The 19,428-nt window shown below is 41.5% G+C and overlaps 1 protein-coding gene across 1 annotated transcript in view; it reads right to left on the reverse strand.

The window, feature by feature from the left end:
- Positions 1–9,049, reverse strand: part of LOC129351995 (very low-density lipoprotein receptor-like) — a 100,724-nt gene extending 91,675 nt beyond the window's left edge. Inside the window, exons 1-6 of the mRNA XM_055020831.1 lie at positions 8,796–9,049; positions 8,600–8,718; positions 8,330–8,469; positions 7,878–8,019; positions 7,614–7,763; positions 4,594–4,671 (exon numbers count right to left, since the gene is read on the reverse strand). Coding sequence (XP_054876806.1) covers positions 4,594–4,671; positions 7,614–7,763; positions 7,878–8,019; positions 8,330–8,469; positions 8,600–8,718; positions 8,796–9,049 — 883 coding nt within the window. The remainder of the gene's footprint in view (positions 1–4,593; positions 4,672–7,613; positions 7,764–7,877; positions 8,020–8,329; positions 8,470–8,599; positions 8,719–8,795) is intronic.
- Positions 9,050–19,428: the final 10,379 nt, after the last annotated feature.

Below are 19,428 nucleotides of genomic sequence, written 5' to 3' on the forward strand. Positions count from 1 at the left end.
CTGGATGTGAGCAGTGAACCAGGTGATCTAAGTAGTTGTAAAGATTTAATGTTCCTGCTGATCCCATTAAGAACCAGCAGAACCTCTGATGGTCCACATCAGCTCAGTTTGGTTGAGTTCCAGCAGATCTCACCAACCACATCATGAAGCTTTCCTTCCCTGCTGAACTGCTCTCACAATGCACACAGGAACCAAGTCCTGATGGACCAGAATGGCTTTACCAGGTATTTCCCAGTGGAAATGTGATCCACTGTTAGTCTGACATGGAGCCAGGAAGCAACAGAACATCATCATCAACATCCAGAGATAAAGATATGAAGGTGTTTTCATGAGAACAGAGCAGCTGATTTCTGTAGATAATGGATCAAAACCTCTGGAAATATAACTGGAAACATCTGAGTTCTTACTGGTTCAGTTTCCAGAGTTACAGCAATTAGATACATCTCACCTCTCTGATGGTGGAGATCCAGGAGATTTAAAGTCAAGGATATGATCATTTGACATGTCGCTCTTAAAGGACACACAGCTGGGTTCTGGTTCTGGTTCTGTTTTGAGTCTCTGATGGATCCTGACAGAAACATGATGATTAAAACTTAATCAGCAAAGAGGAGCAGCAGCAGCTTCATCACCACGTCTGTTCTGGCCTGATATAGTGAACGCTGTGTGAAAAGGGCTGTGGACAGTTAGAGATGGTGACCTCACCTCTGACCTTTGCTCTGGCTCTCATCTTCCCCACACAGAGTGGTTTTAGAGGGAGGGACTCCCTCCTCTCTGTCCTCACACTGATCCATGCTGCTGAATCCACATCAGCTCACACACACTTTCTAGCTTCACCTGCAGAGGAAACACACATCATTCATCTGCACATCAACTCTGATCATCCTTTACATCATTAGTGCTGGAAAAAGATCAGCTGCTCCTCCTCTGATTGGCTCTTCTTCTGCTTCATATCAGTGTCAGGTGAATGCAGTCAGACAGCAGAGAGGCAGAGGAAGCTGCCATCAGCTGCTCTTCTACTATCAGTCCACTAGATGGAGACATGGAGCAACATTTACATTCACTGATTCAACCTGAGCAACAGGAAGTGTTTTCTGCTCCTTCAAAGATTAACTATTTCATAATCTGACTGAGAAATTGTTTTTCTGACTTTAATGCTGGAGACCAGAGTTTGATTCCAGGAAATAAAACCAAGAATCAGTTTGTTCAGAGAAGAAAATAAAGAAAACTAGATGTCCAGCAGAGAACTTCAAACGGCAGAGATTTTTGTTTTTTAGCTGAAATCAGAAGTGAACATTTTCTCCAAACATCAAAGTTCAAGTAGGAAACAAAGCAAACTTACAGTTTGTTCAAATGATCCAAAGAGTTGATGAAGAAAATCTGAACAACAAGCTGAGACCCAACAGAATCACGGTAGATCCAGACTGGTGCCACAAATAAACAGGTTAGTTTAAACTGAAAGTGTTAGAGGAGAAAAGAGCCCAGACTGGTCAGACTGGTCTGACTGGTCAGACTGACTGGGAGTCAGAGGAAAGTTTCTCTGTTGACGTGTTAAGACAGGATCACTTCTCATAAATATGGATCTGCTGTTATTCTGCTGATCCAGGTTCTGTTCAACACCAATTGAACCAGAACCTTTTTTAACTTGGAACCAACTGAACTCTTCATTAATGGGGGCTTGTCTCCCCCTAGTGGTAAAACTATTACCTGCGTTGTCTGGTTATTAATATCATGACGTGTTTTTACACATTATGATATTAATGTCATGACGTTAATATCCAAAAGCTCTGTTTTGGATTACAGAGCTGTAATCCAAAAATTAAGAGACCACTTAAAATGATCAGTTTCTGTGATCTTATTTTTTCATAGGCTTATATTTGAGTAAAATGAACAATGTTCTCTTTTTCTATGAAGTATTGACAACATGTCTGACATTCCAAGCAAAAATGTATTTGCAGAAATGAGAAATGGTGAAAATAATAATAAAGTTGAAGCGTTTTTAAACCACAAATAATCTAAAGAAAACAAGTTAATTTAGAAAAAATACTGATATTTTAACTCAGAAGTTCAGAAATCATTTGGTGAATAACCAGGTTGTCAGTGAGGTTCTCAGTGGCCTCCATGTTTTTATTTTTCAGAGCTGGATGACCGCAATAGTAAAAAGTGATCAGAACCAGAACCAGTTCTAAGGTTTCATTTATCAGGACATGAATGACTTTAGGATTTTTTGTTTCTGCTCACCTGGAGCTCCAGCCGGGTGGAGTCAGTCTGAATTCCTTCATCTAAAGAGAACATTGAAGATCCTCCTGGAAAAAATGGAGCTTTGGAAAGAAATCAGCAGGAAGTGAAAGAAAAATGGATCTTCATCACTTGTGAAGTGAACGACATCAGAGTTGGATTCAGTGGAGTCACATGAAGATCAGAAAACTGAGGCTGGAATAATAAACATTAAATATTAGCTGCTTATATTGCTCTCAGTGAACTTTATTTGCTGGACTTTGATTAGAATAAATAAAATCTATGATAATCCTGATGTTACTATGAAGGAGTGTTTCTTCATCCAGTTATTTATTAAACTTGCCTGATTCTGTCTCCCATAAAGCTCCACTGGGTCATCAATATGTGACTGAACAGTTCAGTCAGTTTAGCTCATTTTAGCAGAAACTGAAGGTAACAGACTGTGGGATAAATTGAGTTAGGCTCATATGAACATTCATGGTTTGTCTGCACCAAAGCAATGTTAGAGTGGGAGATCCTGGATGTGGGGTGAGGGAGGTAAACTGGGTTACTGCTGACCAGCAACTCCTTCCCATTTCCTTAAACTACATCCACCTGCAGGAACAAGGAATGTGGCTTTTTGTCCACATCTGAAGCAGTGCTGACAGATATCACCCTGCATGCTTGGAATCCTTTAGCCCTCACAGATCTGCCATTAAACTGTAGATATGTTTAGAACTGCAAAGTGATAATTTAATGTAGCTGTCCCAGTAAGGAACCTGAATTATGTGGAAACCTTAAATGTATGGATTTCATTGCAGGATGATGCAAATGGCCAAGAGAACAAATGCAGAGAAATTCTTTTCAATCTGTACCATTAGAAATGGTATAAATTGCTTTGCAGATCAGACATCAACTCCAACTGGCGGACGGATGGGACAAGAATTTTCCTTCCAAACATAAAAATATTTAGTTTTACTTTAGACCTGGAAATGTAAATTTGACATAATATTTTCAGAATCATAAGTAGATCTGGTAAGGAAGTAAACCAGAAAGCCCTCATGATGCAACTTGTATATTTGACCCATTTCACTCAAATTAAAAACATTCAAAGGGATTTTTTAACACTGATGTTTAATTCAAAATTCTTTGTGAATCAGTTCCTTCAGATACACATCATTTCATTCTCCTTCACTGTACAAGGCTATAAAAAGTTCACAGCAACAGCACAAACATACAAAATAGTCATTTTTACCAATTCATGTTTTCCTCCTCTGCTCTCCTTAAATACATCTGAACTCTGGTGAGGAACCAGCCATAGCAAAAAGATTCAAGTCAGTGTTTACAATCTTATTTACAGAGAACATTGATCAAAGTGCATTGAAGAGAGTCCTGATTTACAGTCACGTCTCTGAGGGAGGAAATATATTTACACTGTTTACAAACGCTGCAACCATGGTGATCTCAGCAGCAGCAATAATAATAATGCAATTAACAGAAGAAACCTTAATGTCAGCAAAGCATGATCAGAAATATTAACAATCTGTTTCATAATTAAATACTTTTAGTCTCCAGACTTGTTCCCCGTTGAGACCTGAGAACTTTGACCGGTTTGAATCGGAACCAGGAAACGGGTTGATGAAGACGCCTGGTTCTTCAGAGGTTCAGTCCAGGCTGGACATGAAAGACCCTCAAAGACAAAACTGTTCTCTGAACAGACGGCAAAGACGACGCCGGAAAAGCAAGAATAAAAATTCCTCAAACACTGTGGAGTGAATGTGGAAAACTCATGGAAGTATTCACATAATAAATAACATTTCCTCTTCACCACAGATCAGGACTTAATGCACTTCTGAAGGCATGTGGTTGAACTGTAAGGTCCGCCGTTACGGCGAACCGTTGGCATCGTAACACGGAGGAGGTTTCCGCAAGGAGAAGAAATAAAAAACCAAATCCTGAGAACGATCAGGATAAAATCGTCTGTGCTCACTATGGAAATCTGTCAACAGAAACAGAGGAAGGAAAAGATGGGATTTTATGTAACTGAGAGGAAATGGCAGCATTTTCAACCACATCACAAAATATTGACTTGAAGATTTCCAAATATCTCAGATTAAAAATTAAACTCACCGCTGGTAGGTGTGGCCCACGTTGGCGCCGTGGCGGGTGATGTCGATGTTGAGGTCTTCTTCTGTGGTTTTCAGGTAGACTGGGTTGTCAAAGTTCATGCTCTTCTGGTTCTTCAGCTGCCAGTTCCTCCACATCAGGTAGGCGCCCGCTCCGGCCATGGCCAGCAGCACTGCAGCAGAGACACAGGCTGCTGGGAAAAACAGATTTGACCTCATGTTTGACCTTAGAGGAGGAGGCAGAGGCACTTACAGACAGGTAGGATGGCCCAGGCAGCAGCAGAGCCTCTGGCTGTGGAGTCCACCTGGATAGATGTGCTCACATTGGCTTCTGGAAGAGCCGACAAAATCAGTAACTTCCATAAACCTTAAAGAGTTTAGGATAGGGTCATGGTCTACACAAAACCTGCAAAACTCAATCTTAGATAATGTTCAAGTCTGCTTAGTTCAGTGAGCCGTTTTAAGACTTCTTGTCATCAATTCCAAAATAAAATCTAAACAGATTCACAACTGTACAATTGTATAGCTTTGAAAAGTAGAAGTGGAGTCTCCTGCAGAAACGAGCAGCAAATGGTTTCTAGATTACGGTTGTCTTTCCAGCAGCCATTGTACAGTGCAAACAGCAGTAAAACCTGCTGGGATGTTTCATTTGGAGGGTTTTTATAAAGGCTCATTTTCTGAAGCAGAAAATATTTGCCAAATATCAGCTTGGTGTAAATCTAAAGCTCTCAATCAAAACGAGCTTCAGCGAATTCCTGCATTAATCTTTACAAATGCAGAATAGGGGGGTAAAAAAAGGTTCAAATAGCAAAACTAAAAATCTTCCAGCAGGTTGAGGTTTGTAAACTACAGTCAGGCAAGAATGTAGGTTTTGTTTGAGCCAAATATTGCATGTGTACTTCCCATTTTCTACCACTAGATGGCGCTCCTGTACTAGATTAATTTGTCAGAGCTTTAAACTCTTCCAGCAGCAGAGAGGTGATGACCGAATGTCACATGGATTGTTCAGCATTTAGCAACAAGTCACAGGGATTCCTCATGTTTCTGATTAAGATCAAAATTACTTCAGTAAAAAATAAAACAGGGAATTTAAGTTCTTCCAAGAGTTTCCAGTTTGAAATGATCCAACTGAACATTTATAATCTCAGCTGGATTAGAAGATTTGAGGAATTACAGGTTAATTTTAGCTCTTAGATTCAGATCAGGACCAAAGCAGCAGAAGTTTCAGTTAAAGCAGAAGAGAAGGTTAATTCAGAAAAATCTTTGCCAGGAGGAGAAAAACGAAGCTACTTGATTTGAGAGCCCAGCATGCTGAGATGACGGCGTTAGGTTTTACCTTTAGGGTGCGTTACAGCTTCACTACCGTCCTCACAGGAAGAGTCTGTCACTAGAAGAGCAACAACAAACCTTAAGCATTCAAGGTCGTCCCATTTCTGAGTTCTCTTTGAATGTAGACCAGATCTCTGGAGAGTAAACTGGTTTATCTGATGCAAATCAAGAGGATGGGAGAGTCGCTGCAATCTGCATGAATGGTTTCACCATCCTGTAATAAACGACTCACACTGGGAAGTCTGGTCCTTTTGCCTGGAAAGGCCAGTTCATGTGGGGAGGTGTGAATGTGGAACTGAACTCTGGTCCACCTACAAACATCGGCCTGTTTGGTTGAAGTGAAGGCTGGTGCAGTTTGAATGCATATGAACGAACCACAGATTGTTCCTAAAGCAGGAAGTGAACTACAGCGTAGGGCATTCTGGGTAAATACAGTGAAACAAATGCTAGCTAGTTTAGTGCTAACAGGAGAAATGGCTTGTGGTCTTTTGCCAAAGACAAAATAAAACTAAAATCTGATGTCACTTTTTGTGATGAAGGTTATTTATAGTAATTTATTGACTATACTGGAGCCTTTGGTCTTATTGCACAATGATCAGAGGCGTCGTCACACTGTGTGCATAAACTTCTATTTGAGTTCTGCAGCCAAATCTGGATTCCTAATGTAGAACAAATTGCAGGGTCCATTTTGTTACATTATCCCACATATAGCATATTATCAGGCTCTGAAAACAGTCAGTAATGATCATATTCCTGTGAATTATCACAAATATCAAGAAGCTGCTGACATTTCTGATGAGCTTTGAGTTTCTCGGTTCTGATCAGTCATTCTGTGAAGAGGAAAATAAAAAACTCTCTTCATGAAATGTAAACAAACCTGCCCACTCAAAGCATTATGGGATTTCAAGTTTCTCATTGTAAGCAATGAAAAACTGAAACATCTATGATTTCAGCTCCTACTGAAGGAAAAACCTCCACTGATCTGTAACGGCGTGAACAATAAAAACAGTCGTTTGTCGCTGTGAGTTGAGCTTCTGTTCACTTTGTGTTTCTAACTGGATTAGAGTCGGCCGGAGCAGCAGCCTCACAAAGCTCTACAGTTCCCGGTCGGCCCAGCTGGAAAATGGGCTGGACGGGCAGGAATTAGTCTTAAAGGGACAGGCACCCATTTTCACTGCAACCAACAGAGGTTCAGCCTCCAAATGGGATTTAAATAAGCTTCCCAATATAAAGAACTAAAATTGACCAAGTTTAGGGTAAATACTTCAACGAAATGTGGAACAACCAGAAACTAGAGGAAAAATGGAAGCAAACTCAGAAGATCAAGGATGCAGTCGAGCTGAGTGATAAAATTTAGTTTTTAAGGTTCGATGTCTGAAAGATATTGATTCCCCCCGTTCTGTTGGGTTTTTTGAACCGACAACCTCAGCATGTTTTATACTCAGTTAAAACTCTTAATCCTCCACAGATTCTCAGCGTTTCCTGCAGTTTGTTCTGAGCGCCGTCATGAAGACGGTCCAGCGATCCGCGAGTCCCGGCTGGAACCAGAGTCCAATTAGTGCTGCGGATTCAGCTGTCAGGTTTCTGTTGGGTTTGAAAAGGCTAATCTGTGAAAGGAGCGAAGCCGCAGGGAAAAACAAAGCGAGTCTCTAAGCAACCGGTCGTCCAGCAGGAGGGAAAGGCCAGCGCCGCTGCTCTGCCTTCACTCCTGCAACCGCTAATTGTTGCAAACAATCCTGGAGCCGCTGCAAACTGGACCACTGCAGACATTTACCCACAACTTAAATTTCAAGACGCCGCTTTCTTTTCTCCTCTAGAAGCCTTAAAAACAGGCGAGTGGTTCTTACTATATTGAAAACAAAAAAGACTTCAGCAGTGGAAAGAGGTTGATGTTGAAAAGCTGCAGCAGCAGAATCAGTGTTTGCATTTCTGTGCAGAGCTCACCGGGTCTGCAGCGCTGGCCGTCTGCTGCCAGCTCCTGGCCTGCAGGACACACGCAGCTGTACTTGGGGGAATGTTTGTTGATCTGTGGAGCAGGAAGACACAAGAAGCTGCAGCCGCCATTTTCACTTTTCTCTGTGCACCAGTTGGTACCTGCAGAAAAACAAAACATGAATAAATCACTGAGTGTAACTGAAGCCCAAATCAAGCTGGAGAACTTGTTTCACACCAGTTCTGGGTTAAACTGGGTGACCTTTGACCCCTCACCAGCCAGCTGGATCAGCTCATGGTAGACGATGACGTCCTGAGGGTCGTTCAGGTTGCTGGCGAGCGTGACGACATCAGAACCAGAGAACTTATTGGCGCCGAAGACGGCTTTGTTTTCACCGTCCGTCCAGAAAACCCGATCCTGCCAACAGAACCAAACATGGCCGACTTTCATACAGAGCTGCAACTGATTATTTCAGTAAGCAATTATTCTGATCAATGGTAATATATATATATATTTTTACAGGTTTTCATTTGACTAAAGCCTTTTTGTACCATTAGAAATAATCCTTTAAACCTTTTATTGCTTAAAACTTTGTATTTTACTGTTATGTTTTATGATATGGAGCATTTTGAATTTGCTGAAATGTGCTAAACAAATAAACTTTACTAAAATGCAGCAGCATTTCTTCAGTAAGTCTAAATGAACGAAAGCTGAAGGCCAAACGAACCTCGAACACGGTGAGAGCGAATGGATGAGCCAGGAAGTCTGCAGACTGCAGCACTTTGTTCCTGTTGTCTCCGTTCAGATCGACGCTACTGAGCATGTGCAGCTTGGAGTCGACCCAATACAGCCGGCCTTTGATCAGATCTGAAGACACAAAAAGATCAAAAACAGTTTCATTTCTGCAGCTTCAGATCTAAACATTCCACCATAAAACAGATTTTTATAACTTCAGCTGAAGGCTTTTATTTTGGAGGCGTTTTGCCTCCATTCCTACCCAGTGTGATCCCGTTTGGCCACTGGATGTCAGTCGCCACCAGAACCTGCCGGTCCGCTCCGTTCATACCAGACTTCTCGATCTTGGCCGGCTCTCCCCAGTCAGACCAGTACAGAAACCTGAGACCAGTACAGAAAAGGTCCGGTCAGCAGATCAGAGTTCTGCCAGAGGAAAAACCCAAACCGTTTCCACCCACCCAGACAAAGGATCCACAGCGATGGAGGCGGGTTCTTTCAGGCCCGTGTTGAACAGAACTTTCCGTTTGGTTCCGTTGAAGTTTGCCACAGAAATGGTTTTGGTTCCCAGATCGGACCAGTACAGGTTCTTGTAGACCCAGTCGACGGCGATCCCCAGAGGAGTCTGGACGTTGTCGATCACCTTCCTGTGGACGCCAACGTCTCCTCGCTTGTCCAGGACGGTGCTGAGAGAAAAGGAAACGCTCACCTTCATTTTAAATGATTTACAGTTCAGATGATTTATTAGTTAAAACTGAAAGTGATTTTAAAGACAATACAGCAAATGAGCCAAAACGTTTCATTTTCCTGCACAGTCTGAGAAATATCACTGCAACCTGAAGTGAAGATAATCAGATTTTTTTACTCCTATTCGACCTGCATCTCATCTTTTCATGGCAAAAATTTAACATTAAAGCAGCAAAATGCAAATGTAAAGAAATAAAAAAAGCTTCAGATATTTAAAGATAGTTATATTGAGACAAAGTTGAGGAAAATAAAATCTTGATGTTTGTAACAGCCACAGATTCACCTGCAGCAGAATGTATGAAGAAAATAATAAAACATATTGATAAGGGCTGATCATCATCATCAGTCGTGTTCCTACAATGTCACTGCTAGTGCATGTTTTTGTGCTCAAATAAAGCTGAGGACAATAATATCTGTTTAGGTAAATACATTTTAATATCTTACAGGATGCAGCATTTATTTTTGATCAATTATTCTCCAACAATCATTTTTACAAATACATGTAACCCATTTAGAAAGGAAAGAGAAGAAAAATGTTGATCTTGAAATGTTTCTATGCAGATGATGGAGAGAGAGGAGCAGAGCTGCAGAGAGGGTTGAGACGAGGCTTTATTCACAAGATCCATCTAATGGCCTTTACCACACAAAACGGGAACATTTAGGCATCATGGCTGAAAATGGTTCTGATGGCCCAAATCCAAGACCAGAGGAGAGTAACAGGTGTTTTCCCAAAGCTTACTGTTTTGGTTTACTGTCTAATGGAGAGAAAGTGGAAGGAGATTGGTTACTGTATTCCAGAAATACTAACAAAGTCTATTGTTTTGCATGAAAGCTCTTTGGAGAAGCTAAAGTTCCTGCCACGTGGCTTGTGGAGGGAATAATAACTGGCCATGTCTTTCAAAAACACTGAAGCCCCATGAAACCAGTAGTTGTCACATAAACGCTTCTCTGATGTGGAAAGAAATGTGGCTTACGCCTCGGTAAGACTATTGATAGTGAACTGCAGAGAACCAGCAGCTGGAAAAGCAACTGGAGAAATGTGTTGGCTCCAGTTATTGACTGCATCCTCTTCCTTGCAGAGAGAAACTTGCCACTAAAGGGGAAAATTGTCAGCTAGGAAATCCTAAAACTGGAGCTTTTCTGTGAATCCTGGAGCTCAGAGCACGATCTGATGTCACACTGGCAGAACATGTTAGAAAGGCTGCAAACTCCAAACAAACCCCTGGATATCTGACATGCTGCTCAGAATGAACTGCTGGATTCAATGTCAGAGTGTTTGGGCTAAATATCTGCCCAGACCAAAGCCTCCAAGGACTTTGCAGTGGAACTGGAATATTTCAAAGCAAGAGCAGGCCTCAGTCATCATTCCATATATTGATACAGATGAGAAGAAAAAAGTCTCTATTGCAGAGTCTTTTGTGGGTTTCACTGCTGTGAAGGACACAACTGGGAAAGGCCTCACACTAACAGGGGGACTGGAGAGTTTGGGCTTGGATTTGGCTGATTGTAGAGGGCAAAGTTACCATAATGGCTCTAATATGAGGGCAATAAACAAGGGTGCTGAAGCTTTAATCCAACAAAGATGTCCAGAGGCTCCATTCATCCCTGCTGCAGCCACAGCCTGAACCTTTTGTTATGTGATGCAGCCTCATCTAGCAGAGAGTCTAACTGTCTTTGGCACTGTCCAAAGATTGGACACCATCTTTGGGTCTTCTGTGGAGCATTTGATCAATAGTTTTACTGAGATGGACATTTAATGCTAGTGCAGCACAAGTTAGTCTGGATCTTCCTGCAGCTTTAGATCACAGTTTTCTTCCTCTTAAACATGAATCTCTTTGAAGCCACTGCTTTCATTTCTTGTTGCTTTCATCGGCTGTAGGGTCAAAGGTCAAGCTGGCGTCTTTCTTTGCCATCTTTTGTGATAATTACAGCAAGATGAGAAACTTGTGTTTCAGCAGCAGGAATGTTGTAAAGATGGATTGGCGACAGGATGACATGGGAAGCGATTCACATGAGTTTAAATGGAGTTTGAGGCCTGAAGCATCAGAGAAAGTTTGGATGAGACGGATAACAGGAATTTGGTCGGCATCTCTCAGAAACAGAGTCGTGTCATCAACAACTGGACTGATACACGTTTCTCCATCAGCAACTGGGATGCGGCGCATTTTGTTTCCCAGAATAAATGTTGCAAGAAGTTGGGCTGCCATGAGGAATAAATAGGGGAAACTGGGCGGCCCAGTCTCTCTCCTCTGGATACTGGGAATCTGGGACAGGAACCAGTTTAACACAGCAGTTACCTTCTTGTGAAGAGGCTGGATATGAAATATGGCCTGAAAGCAAATGTTTCTAAGCTCCCATACGTAAAGCCGTCCTCTAGAGAGTCAGAAGCCTTATAAAAGTCCAACAAGCAAATCAAGCTGTTATCATTGATTGGTTCTGAAGGGTCCAGTAGATCCAGCACAAGCCTCAGGTTGTTTGTGTCTGTGGGACATGAAGCCTGATTGAGATTCATCAATAATAGAACTGAGGGTTTGTTTCATTCTTCTGGCCAAATCCAAACTTTCCAGTCATTGTTCAGTCAGCAAATAGTCTCCAGTTGTCAATGGGTAACTTGTCTTTGCCAGCCTTTGGGATCAGAGTAATAAGGCCTTGTGTTAAAGTAGGAGGCAATTCTCCACCATCAATACTTTCTGAAAGAGCCTGAGAATAAAGGGACTCACATCTTTGACACATTTCTCATAAAGCTACTTGACAGCCCATCACTACCTGCTGATTGGTTGTTTTAAGGCTTCAAATATCCTCTTCTACTTCCTGTAGCGTGAGGTTAGCATCACACATGTTGTTCTCAGATCAACTTCACAATGTTTCATGGAGTCAATCAGAAAAGAAGCTTTTTCATGGGAGTCTTCAGAGGAGTAGAGGTTGTTGTAGGAACTGGAACCAAATGAACCAAGAGTTTTATGGTCTGATACAATCTTGTCATGAACTTTAAGTGAGTCTAAAGTCTCATGAAGTTTAGATTGTTCTGAACCAAAACAGTAGGAAGAACACTGCTCCCCTTCCTCCAACCATCTGGCTCCAGACCTGACAAACGCGCCTCCAGCTTCTGTTTCTATATTTCATCCAGTTTAGTTTGACCTTCACTAAGGAGAGAAAGGTCATCCTCATGAAGGTCATCATGGCTGATCCTGGATAAAGAAGCTGTCTGAGAGCAAAGACTTTCTTCCTCTTGCCTTCTCTTGTCTGCAAGGTTCCTGCTGAAGGATCTGCTGGATTTTCCTCTGTCATATTTGAACAGTTCCCAAAAAGGACTAAAGGAGTTTTGTCTCCAGGCTTTTCCTCCCAGCGGGATTTAATCAGGGATCTGATGCTTTCAGTAACATCCTCATATGAGAGAAGACTGTTGTTCCTCTTCCAACAGACGGCTCTAGGAATGCCGGGCGTCCAGAGCCAAAGGCTTAACGGGATTATTTCACGGTCAGAGAAAGGAGCAGGGTGCGTATCAATATTAACAGCAGCAGAACCGACTGGCTTTGATACCAGCCAAAAGTCAATACGGACTTTTTAGAAAGGCCTTTGGTAGGGAGGAAAAGATCCGGTTTATTGCTGCCGATTTCGATACCGATCACCATGAGGCCCATCTTTGCTGATCGCCTGGATCCGCTGATTATTTTTCATCTTAGTTAAAAATGATACTATGTGATGTGGCGAAATTAAAATGGATCTGCTTATAAATTCATCTAATTAACGTAAACATGCAACAAACTTGCAGGCACAAAACAGCAGCTACTGAGTCAAAAGAAGAGAAAAACCTGCAACCAGTTCAACAACATGAACAGTAAAGTTCTCTGTAACATAAATTATACATGAGCCAATAATCTCACAACATTATTATATCAAATAATGTCCAGTAAAACAGGGAAACATTCATTCAAAGTAAAAATGCAGCTTGAACCAAAATCTATGATCCAAAGTTAATGAATCAAAACTTCCTGAGAGCAGCTAATGATTAATGCTGGTTCTGGTTAGCTAGCTGATTAATGCAGATTATGGATAGCTAGATGACAAATGCAGGTATTGGTTAGCTAGATGATTAAAGCTGGCTCTGGTTAGCTAGTTGATTAACACTGGTTCTGGTTAACTAGCTAAGTAATGCTGGTTCTGGTTAGCTAGCTGATTAATGCTGGTTCTGGTTAGCTAGCTGCGTAATAAAGGTTCTGGTTACCTAGCTAAATAATGCAAATTCTGGTTAGCTAGCTGATTAATTATTGTTCTGATTATCTAGCTGAATAATGCTGGTTCTGGTTAGCTAGCTAATTAACGCTGGTTCTAGTTAGCTAGTTAAATAATGCAGGTTCTGGTTAGCTAGCTGATTAATGCTTGATCTGGTTAGCTAGCTGCATAATGCAGGTTCTGGTTAGCTAGCTGATTAACGCTGGTTCTGGTTAGCTAGATGATAAATGCAGGTATTGGTTAGCTAGATGATTAAAGCTGGTTCTGGTTAACTAGCTAATTAATGATGGTTCTGGTTAGCTAGTTGATTAACGCTGGTTCTGGTTAACTAGCTAAGTAATGTTGGTTCTGGTTAGCTAGTTGATTAATGCTTGATCTAGTTAGCTAGCTAATTAATGCTGGTTCTGGTTAGCTAGCTGATTAACGCTGGTTCTGGTTAGCTAGCTGCGTAATAAAGGTTCTGGTTACCTAGATAAATAATGCAGATTCTGGTTAGGTAGTTGATTAATGCTTGATCTGGTTAGATAGCTGCATAATGCAGGTTCTGGTTAGCTAGCTGATTAACGCTGGTTCTGGTTAGCTAGATGATAAATGCAGGTATTGGTTAGCTAGATGATTAAAGCTGGTTCTGGTTAACTAGCTAAGTAACGCTGGTTCTGGTTAGCTAGTTGAATAATGCAGGTTCTGGTTAGCTAGTTGATTAATGCTGGTTCTGGTTAACTAGCTAAGTAATGCTGGTTCTGGTTAGCTAGTTGATTAATGCTTGATCTGGTTAGCTAGCTGCATAATGCAGGTGCTGGTTAGCTAGCTGCGTAATAAAGGTTCTGGTTAGCTAGTTGAATAATGCAGATTCTGGTTAGCTAGCTGATTAATTATTATTCTGATTATCTAGCTGAATAATGCTGGTTCTGGTTAGCTAGCTAATTAACGTTGGTTCTGGTTAGCTAGTTATATAATGCAGATTCTGGTTAGCTAGCTGATTAATGCTTGATCTGGTTAGCTAGCTGCATAATGCAGGTTCTGGTTAGCTAGCTGATTAATGCTTGATCTGGTTAGCTAGCTGCATAATGCAGGTTCTGGTTAGCTAGGTGATGAATGCAGGTTCTGGTTAGCTAGCTGATTAATGCTGGTTCTGGTTAGCTAGCTGCATAATGCAGGTTCTGGTTAGCTAGTTGAATAATTCAGATTCTGGTTAGCTAGCTGATTAATTATTGTTCTGATTATCTAGCTGAATAATGCTGGTTCTGGTTAGCTAGCTAATTAACGCTGGTTCTCGTTAGCTTGTTAAATAATGCAGGTTCTGGTTAGCTAGCTGATTAATGCTTGATCTGGTTAGCTAGCTGCATAATGCAGGTTCTGGTTAGCTAGGTGATGAATGCAGGTTCTGGTTAGCTAGGTGATGAACCCTGGTTCAGGTTAGCTAGTTGAATAATGCAGGTTCTGGTTAGCTAGGGGATGAATGCAGGTTCTGGTTAGCTATTAAAATGGATCTGCTTATAAATTCATCTAATTAACGTAAACATGCAACAAACTTGCAGGCACAAAACAGCAGCTACTGAGTCAAAAGAAGAGAAAAACCTGCAACCAGTTCAACAACATGAACAGTAAAGTTCTCTGTAACATAAATTATACATGAGCCAATAATCTCACAACATTATTATATCAAATAATGTCCAGTAAAACAGGGAAATATTCATTCAAAGTAAAAATACAGGTTGAACAAAATTCAATGATCCAAAGTTAATGAATCAAAACTTCCTGAGAGAAGCTAATGATTAACACTGGTTCTGGTTAGCAAGCTGATTAATGCTTTTCCTGGTTAGCTAGCTGATTAATGCTGGTTCTGGTTAGCTAGTTGAATAATGCAGATTATGGATAGCTAGATGATGAATGCAGGTGCTAGTTAGCTAGCTTAATAATGCAGGTTCTGGTTAGCTAGCTGATTAATGCTTGATCTGGTTAGCTAGCTGCATAATGCAGGTTCTGATTAGCTAGCTGATTAATGCTTGATCTGGTTAGCTAGCTGCATAATGCAGGTTCTGGTTAGCTAGGTGATGAATGCAGGTGCTGTTAGCTAGCTGAATAATGCAGGTTCTGGTTAGTTAGCTGATTAACGCTGGTTCTGGTTAGCTAGCTGATTATGGTTAGTTCTGGTTAGCTAGGTGATGAATGCTGGTGCTGGTGAGCTAGCTTATTAACGCAGGTTCCATTTAGCTAGCTGATTAATGCAGGTTCTGGTTAGCTAGCTGATTAATGCAGGTTCTGGTTAGCTAGCTGATTAACACTGGTTCTGGTTAACTAGCTAATTAATGCTGTTTCTGGTAAGCTAGCTGATTAATGATGGTTCTGGTTATCTTGCTGAATAATGCAAATTCTGGTTAGCTAGGTTATGAATGCTGGTGCTGGTTTGCTAGATGATTAACACTAGTTCTGGTTAGCTAGCTGAATAATGCAGATTATGGTTAGCAAGGTGATTAATGCAGGTATAGGTTAGCTACATGATTAACGCTGGTTCTGGTTAGCTAGTTGAATAATGCAGGTTCTGGTTAGCTAGCTGATTAATGCTTGATCTGGTTAGCTAGCTGCATAATGCAGGTTCTGGTTAGCTAGCTGATTAACACTGGTTCTGAAAAGCTAGTTGATTAATGCTTGATCTAGTCAGCTAGCTGCATAATGCAGGTGCTGGTTAGCTAGGTGATGAATGCAGGTGCTGTTAGCAAGCTGATTAACGCAGGTTCTGGTTAGCTAGGTGATGAACGCTGTTTCTGGTTAGCTAGGTGAATAATGCAGGATCTGGTTAGCTAGCTGAACAATGCATGTTCTGGTTAGTTAGCTGATTAACCCTGGTTCTGGTTAGCTAGTTGAATAAAGCAGATTTTGGTTAGCTAGCTGATTAATGCTTGATCTGGTTAGCTAGCTGCATAATGCAGGTTCTGGTTAGCTAGCTGATTAATGCTTGAACTGGTTAGCTAGCTGCATAATGCAGGTTCTGGTTAGCTAGGTGATGAATGCAGGTGCTGTTAGCAAGCTGATTAACGCAGGTTCTGGTTAGCTAGGTGATGAACGCTGTTTCTGGTTAGCTAGGTGATGAATGCTGGTTCTGGTTAGCTAGCTGCATAATCCAGGTTCTTGTTAGCTAGGTGATGAATCCAGGTGCTGTTAGCTAGCTGATTAAAGCTGGTTCTGGTTAGCTAGCTGAATAGTGCAGGTTCTGGTTAGTTAGCTGATTAACGATGGTTCTGGTTAGCTAGCTCATTATGGTTAGTTATGGTTAGCTAGATTATTAAAGCTTTTTCTAGTTAGCTAGCTGGTTAACGCTGGTTCTGGTTATCTTGCTGAATAATGCAAATTCTGGTGAGCTAGATTATTAATGCTTGATCTAGTTAGCTAGCTGCATAATGCAGGTGCTGGTTAGCTAGCTGATTAACACTGGTTCTGGTTAGCTAGTTGATTAATGCTTGATCTGGTTAGCTAGCTGCATTATGCTTTTCCTGGTTATGGTTAGCTAGCTAATTAACACTGGTTCTGGTTAGCTAGTTGAATAATGCAGGTTCTGGTTAGCTAGCTAATTAATGCTTTATCTGGTTAGCTAGCTGCATAATGCAGGTTCTGGTTAGCTAGCTGATTAATGCTTGATCTGGTTAGCTAGCTGCATAATGCAGGTTCTGGTTAGCTAGTTGAATAATGCAGGTTCTGGTTAGCTAGTTGATGAATGCAGGTTCTGGTTAGCTAGTTGAATAATGCAGGTTCTGGTTAGCTAAGTGATGAATGCAGGTTCTGGTTAGCTACTTGAATAATGCAGGTTCTGGTTAGCTAGGTGATGAACACTGGTGGTTAGCTAGTTGAATAATGCATGTTCTGGTTAGCTAGCTGAACAATGCAGGTTCTGGTTAGCTAGCTGATTAATGCTTGATCTGGTTAGCTAGCTGCATAATGCAGGTTCTGGTTAGCTAGGTGATGAATGCAGGTTCTGGTTAGCTAGGTGATTAATACTTGATCTGGTTAGCTAGCTGCATAATGCAGGTTCTGGTTAGCTAGGTGATGAATGCAGGTGCTGTTAGCTAGCTGATTAACGCAGGTTCTGGGTAGCTAGGTGACGAACGCTGGTTCTGGTTAGCTAGTTGAATAATGCAGGTACTGGTTAGCTAGCTGATTAATGCTTGATCTGGTTAGCTAGCTGCATAATGCAGGTTCTGGTTAGCTAGCTGATTAAAGCTTGATCTGGTTAGCCAGCTGCATAATGCAGGTTCTGGTTAGCTAGCTGAATAATGCAGGTTCTGGTTAGTTAGCTGATTAACGCTGGTTCTGGTTAGCTAGCTGATTATGGTTGGTTCTGGTTAGCTAGGTGATGAATGCAGGTGCTGTTAGCTAGCTGATTAAAGCTGGTTCTGGTTAGCTAGCTGAATAATATAGGTTCTGGTTAGTTAGATGATTAAAGCTTTTCTGGTCGTTGGGTCTGGTTAACGTTGGTTCTGGTTATCTTGCTGAATAATGCAAATTCTAGTTAGCTAGGTGATGAATGCTGGTGCTGGTGAGCTAGATTATTAATGCTGGTTCCTTTTAGCTAGCTGATTAATGCTGGTTCTGGTTAGCTAGCTGCATAATGCAGGTTCTGGTTAGCTAGAACATGAATGCTTGATCTGGTTAGCTAGCTGATTAACGCAGGTTCTGGGTAGCTAGGTGACGAACGCTGGTTCTGGTTAGCTAGCTGATTAATGCCGATTCTGGTTAGCTAGATCATGAATGCTTGATCTGGTTAGCTAGCTGATTAATGCTTGTTTTGGTTAGCTAGCTGCATAATGCAGGTTCTGGTTAGCAAGTTGAATAATGCAGGATCTGGTTAGCTAGCTGATTAACGCTGGTTCTGGTTAGCTAGTTGAATAATGCAGGTTCTGGTTAGCTAGGTGATGAATCAGGTTCTGGTTAGCTAGCTGCATAATGCAGGATCTGGTTAGCTAGGAGATGAATGCAGGTGCTGTTAGCTAGCTGATTAACGCAGGTTCTGGTTAGCTAGGTGATGAACGCTGGTTCTGGTTAGCTAGTTGAATAATGCAGGTTCGGGTTAGCTAGGTGATGAATGCAGGTTCTGGTTAGCTAGGTGATGAACGCTGGTTCTGGTTAGCTAGCTGATTAATGCTTGATCTGGTTAGCTAGCTGCATAATGCAGGTTCTGGTTAGCTAGGTGATGAATGCAGGTGCTGTTAGCTAGCTGAATAATGCAGGTTCTGGTTAGTTAGCTGATTAACGCTGGTTCTGGTTAGCTAGCTGATTATGGTTGGTTCTGGTTAGCTAGGTGATGAATGCTGGTGCTGGTGAGCTAGATTATTAATGCTGGTTCCTTTTAGCTAGCTGATTAACGCTGATTCTGGTAAGCTAGCTGATTATCGATGGTTCTGGTTAGCTAGCTGAATAATGCAGATTATGGTTAGCAAGATGATTAATGCAGGTATTGGTTAGCTACATGATTAAAGCTGGTTCTGGTTAGCTGGCTTATTAACGCAGGTTCCATTTAGCTAGCTGATTAATGCAGGTTCTCGTTAGCTAGCTGAATAATGCAGATTATGGTTAGCAAGATGAATAATGCAGATTATAGTTAGCTAGCTGATTAACACCGATTCTGGTTAGCTAGATGATGAATGCTTGATCTGGTTAGCTAGCTGCATAATGCCGGTTCTGGTTGGCAAGGTGAATAATGCAGGTTCTGGTTAGCTAGCTGATTAACGCTGGTTCTGGTTAGCTAGCTGATTGTGGTTGGTTCTGGTTAGCTAGGTGATGAATGCAGGTGCTGTTAGCTAGCTGATTAAAGCTGGTTCTGGTTAGCTAGCTGAATAATGCAGGTTCTGGTTAGTTAAATGATTAAAGCTTTTTCTGGTTAGCTAGCTGGTTAACGCTGGTTCTGGTTATCTTGCTGAATAATGCAAATTCTAGTTAGCTAGGTGATGAATGCTGGTGCTGGTGAGCTAGATTATTAATGCTGGTTCCTTTTAGCTAGCTGATTAATGCTGGTTCTGGTTAGCTAGCTGCATAATGCAGGTTCTGGTTAGCTAGTTGAATAATGCACGTTCTGGTTAGCTAGCTGATTAATGCTGGTTGTTTTTAGACAGCTGTGTAATA

The sequence above is a fragment of the Poeciliopsis prolifica genome, unplaced genomic scaffold, assembly GCF_027474105.1.
Source record: "Poeciliopsis prolifica strain line A6 unplaced genomic scaffold, Auburn_PproV2 SCAFFOLD071, whole genome shotgun sequence".
In the NCBI taxonomy this organism is placed as follows: Eukaryota; Metazoa; Chordata; class Actinopteri; order Cyprinodontiformes; family Poeciliidae; genus Poeciliopsis; species Poeciliopsis prolifica.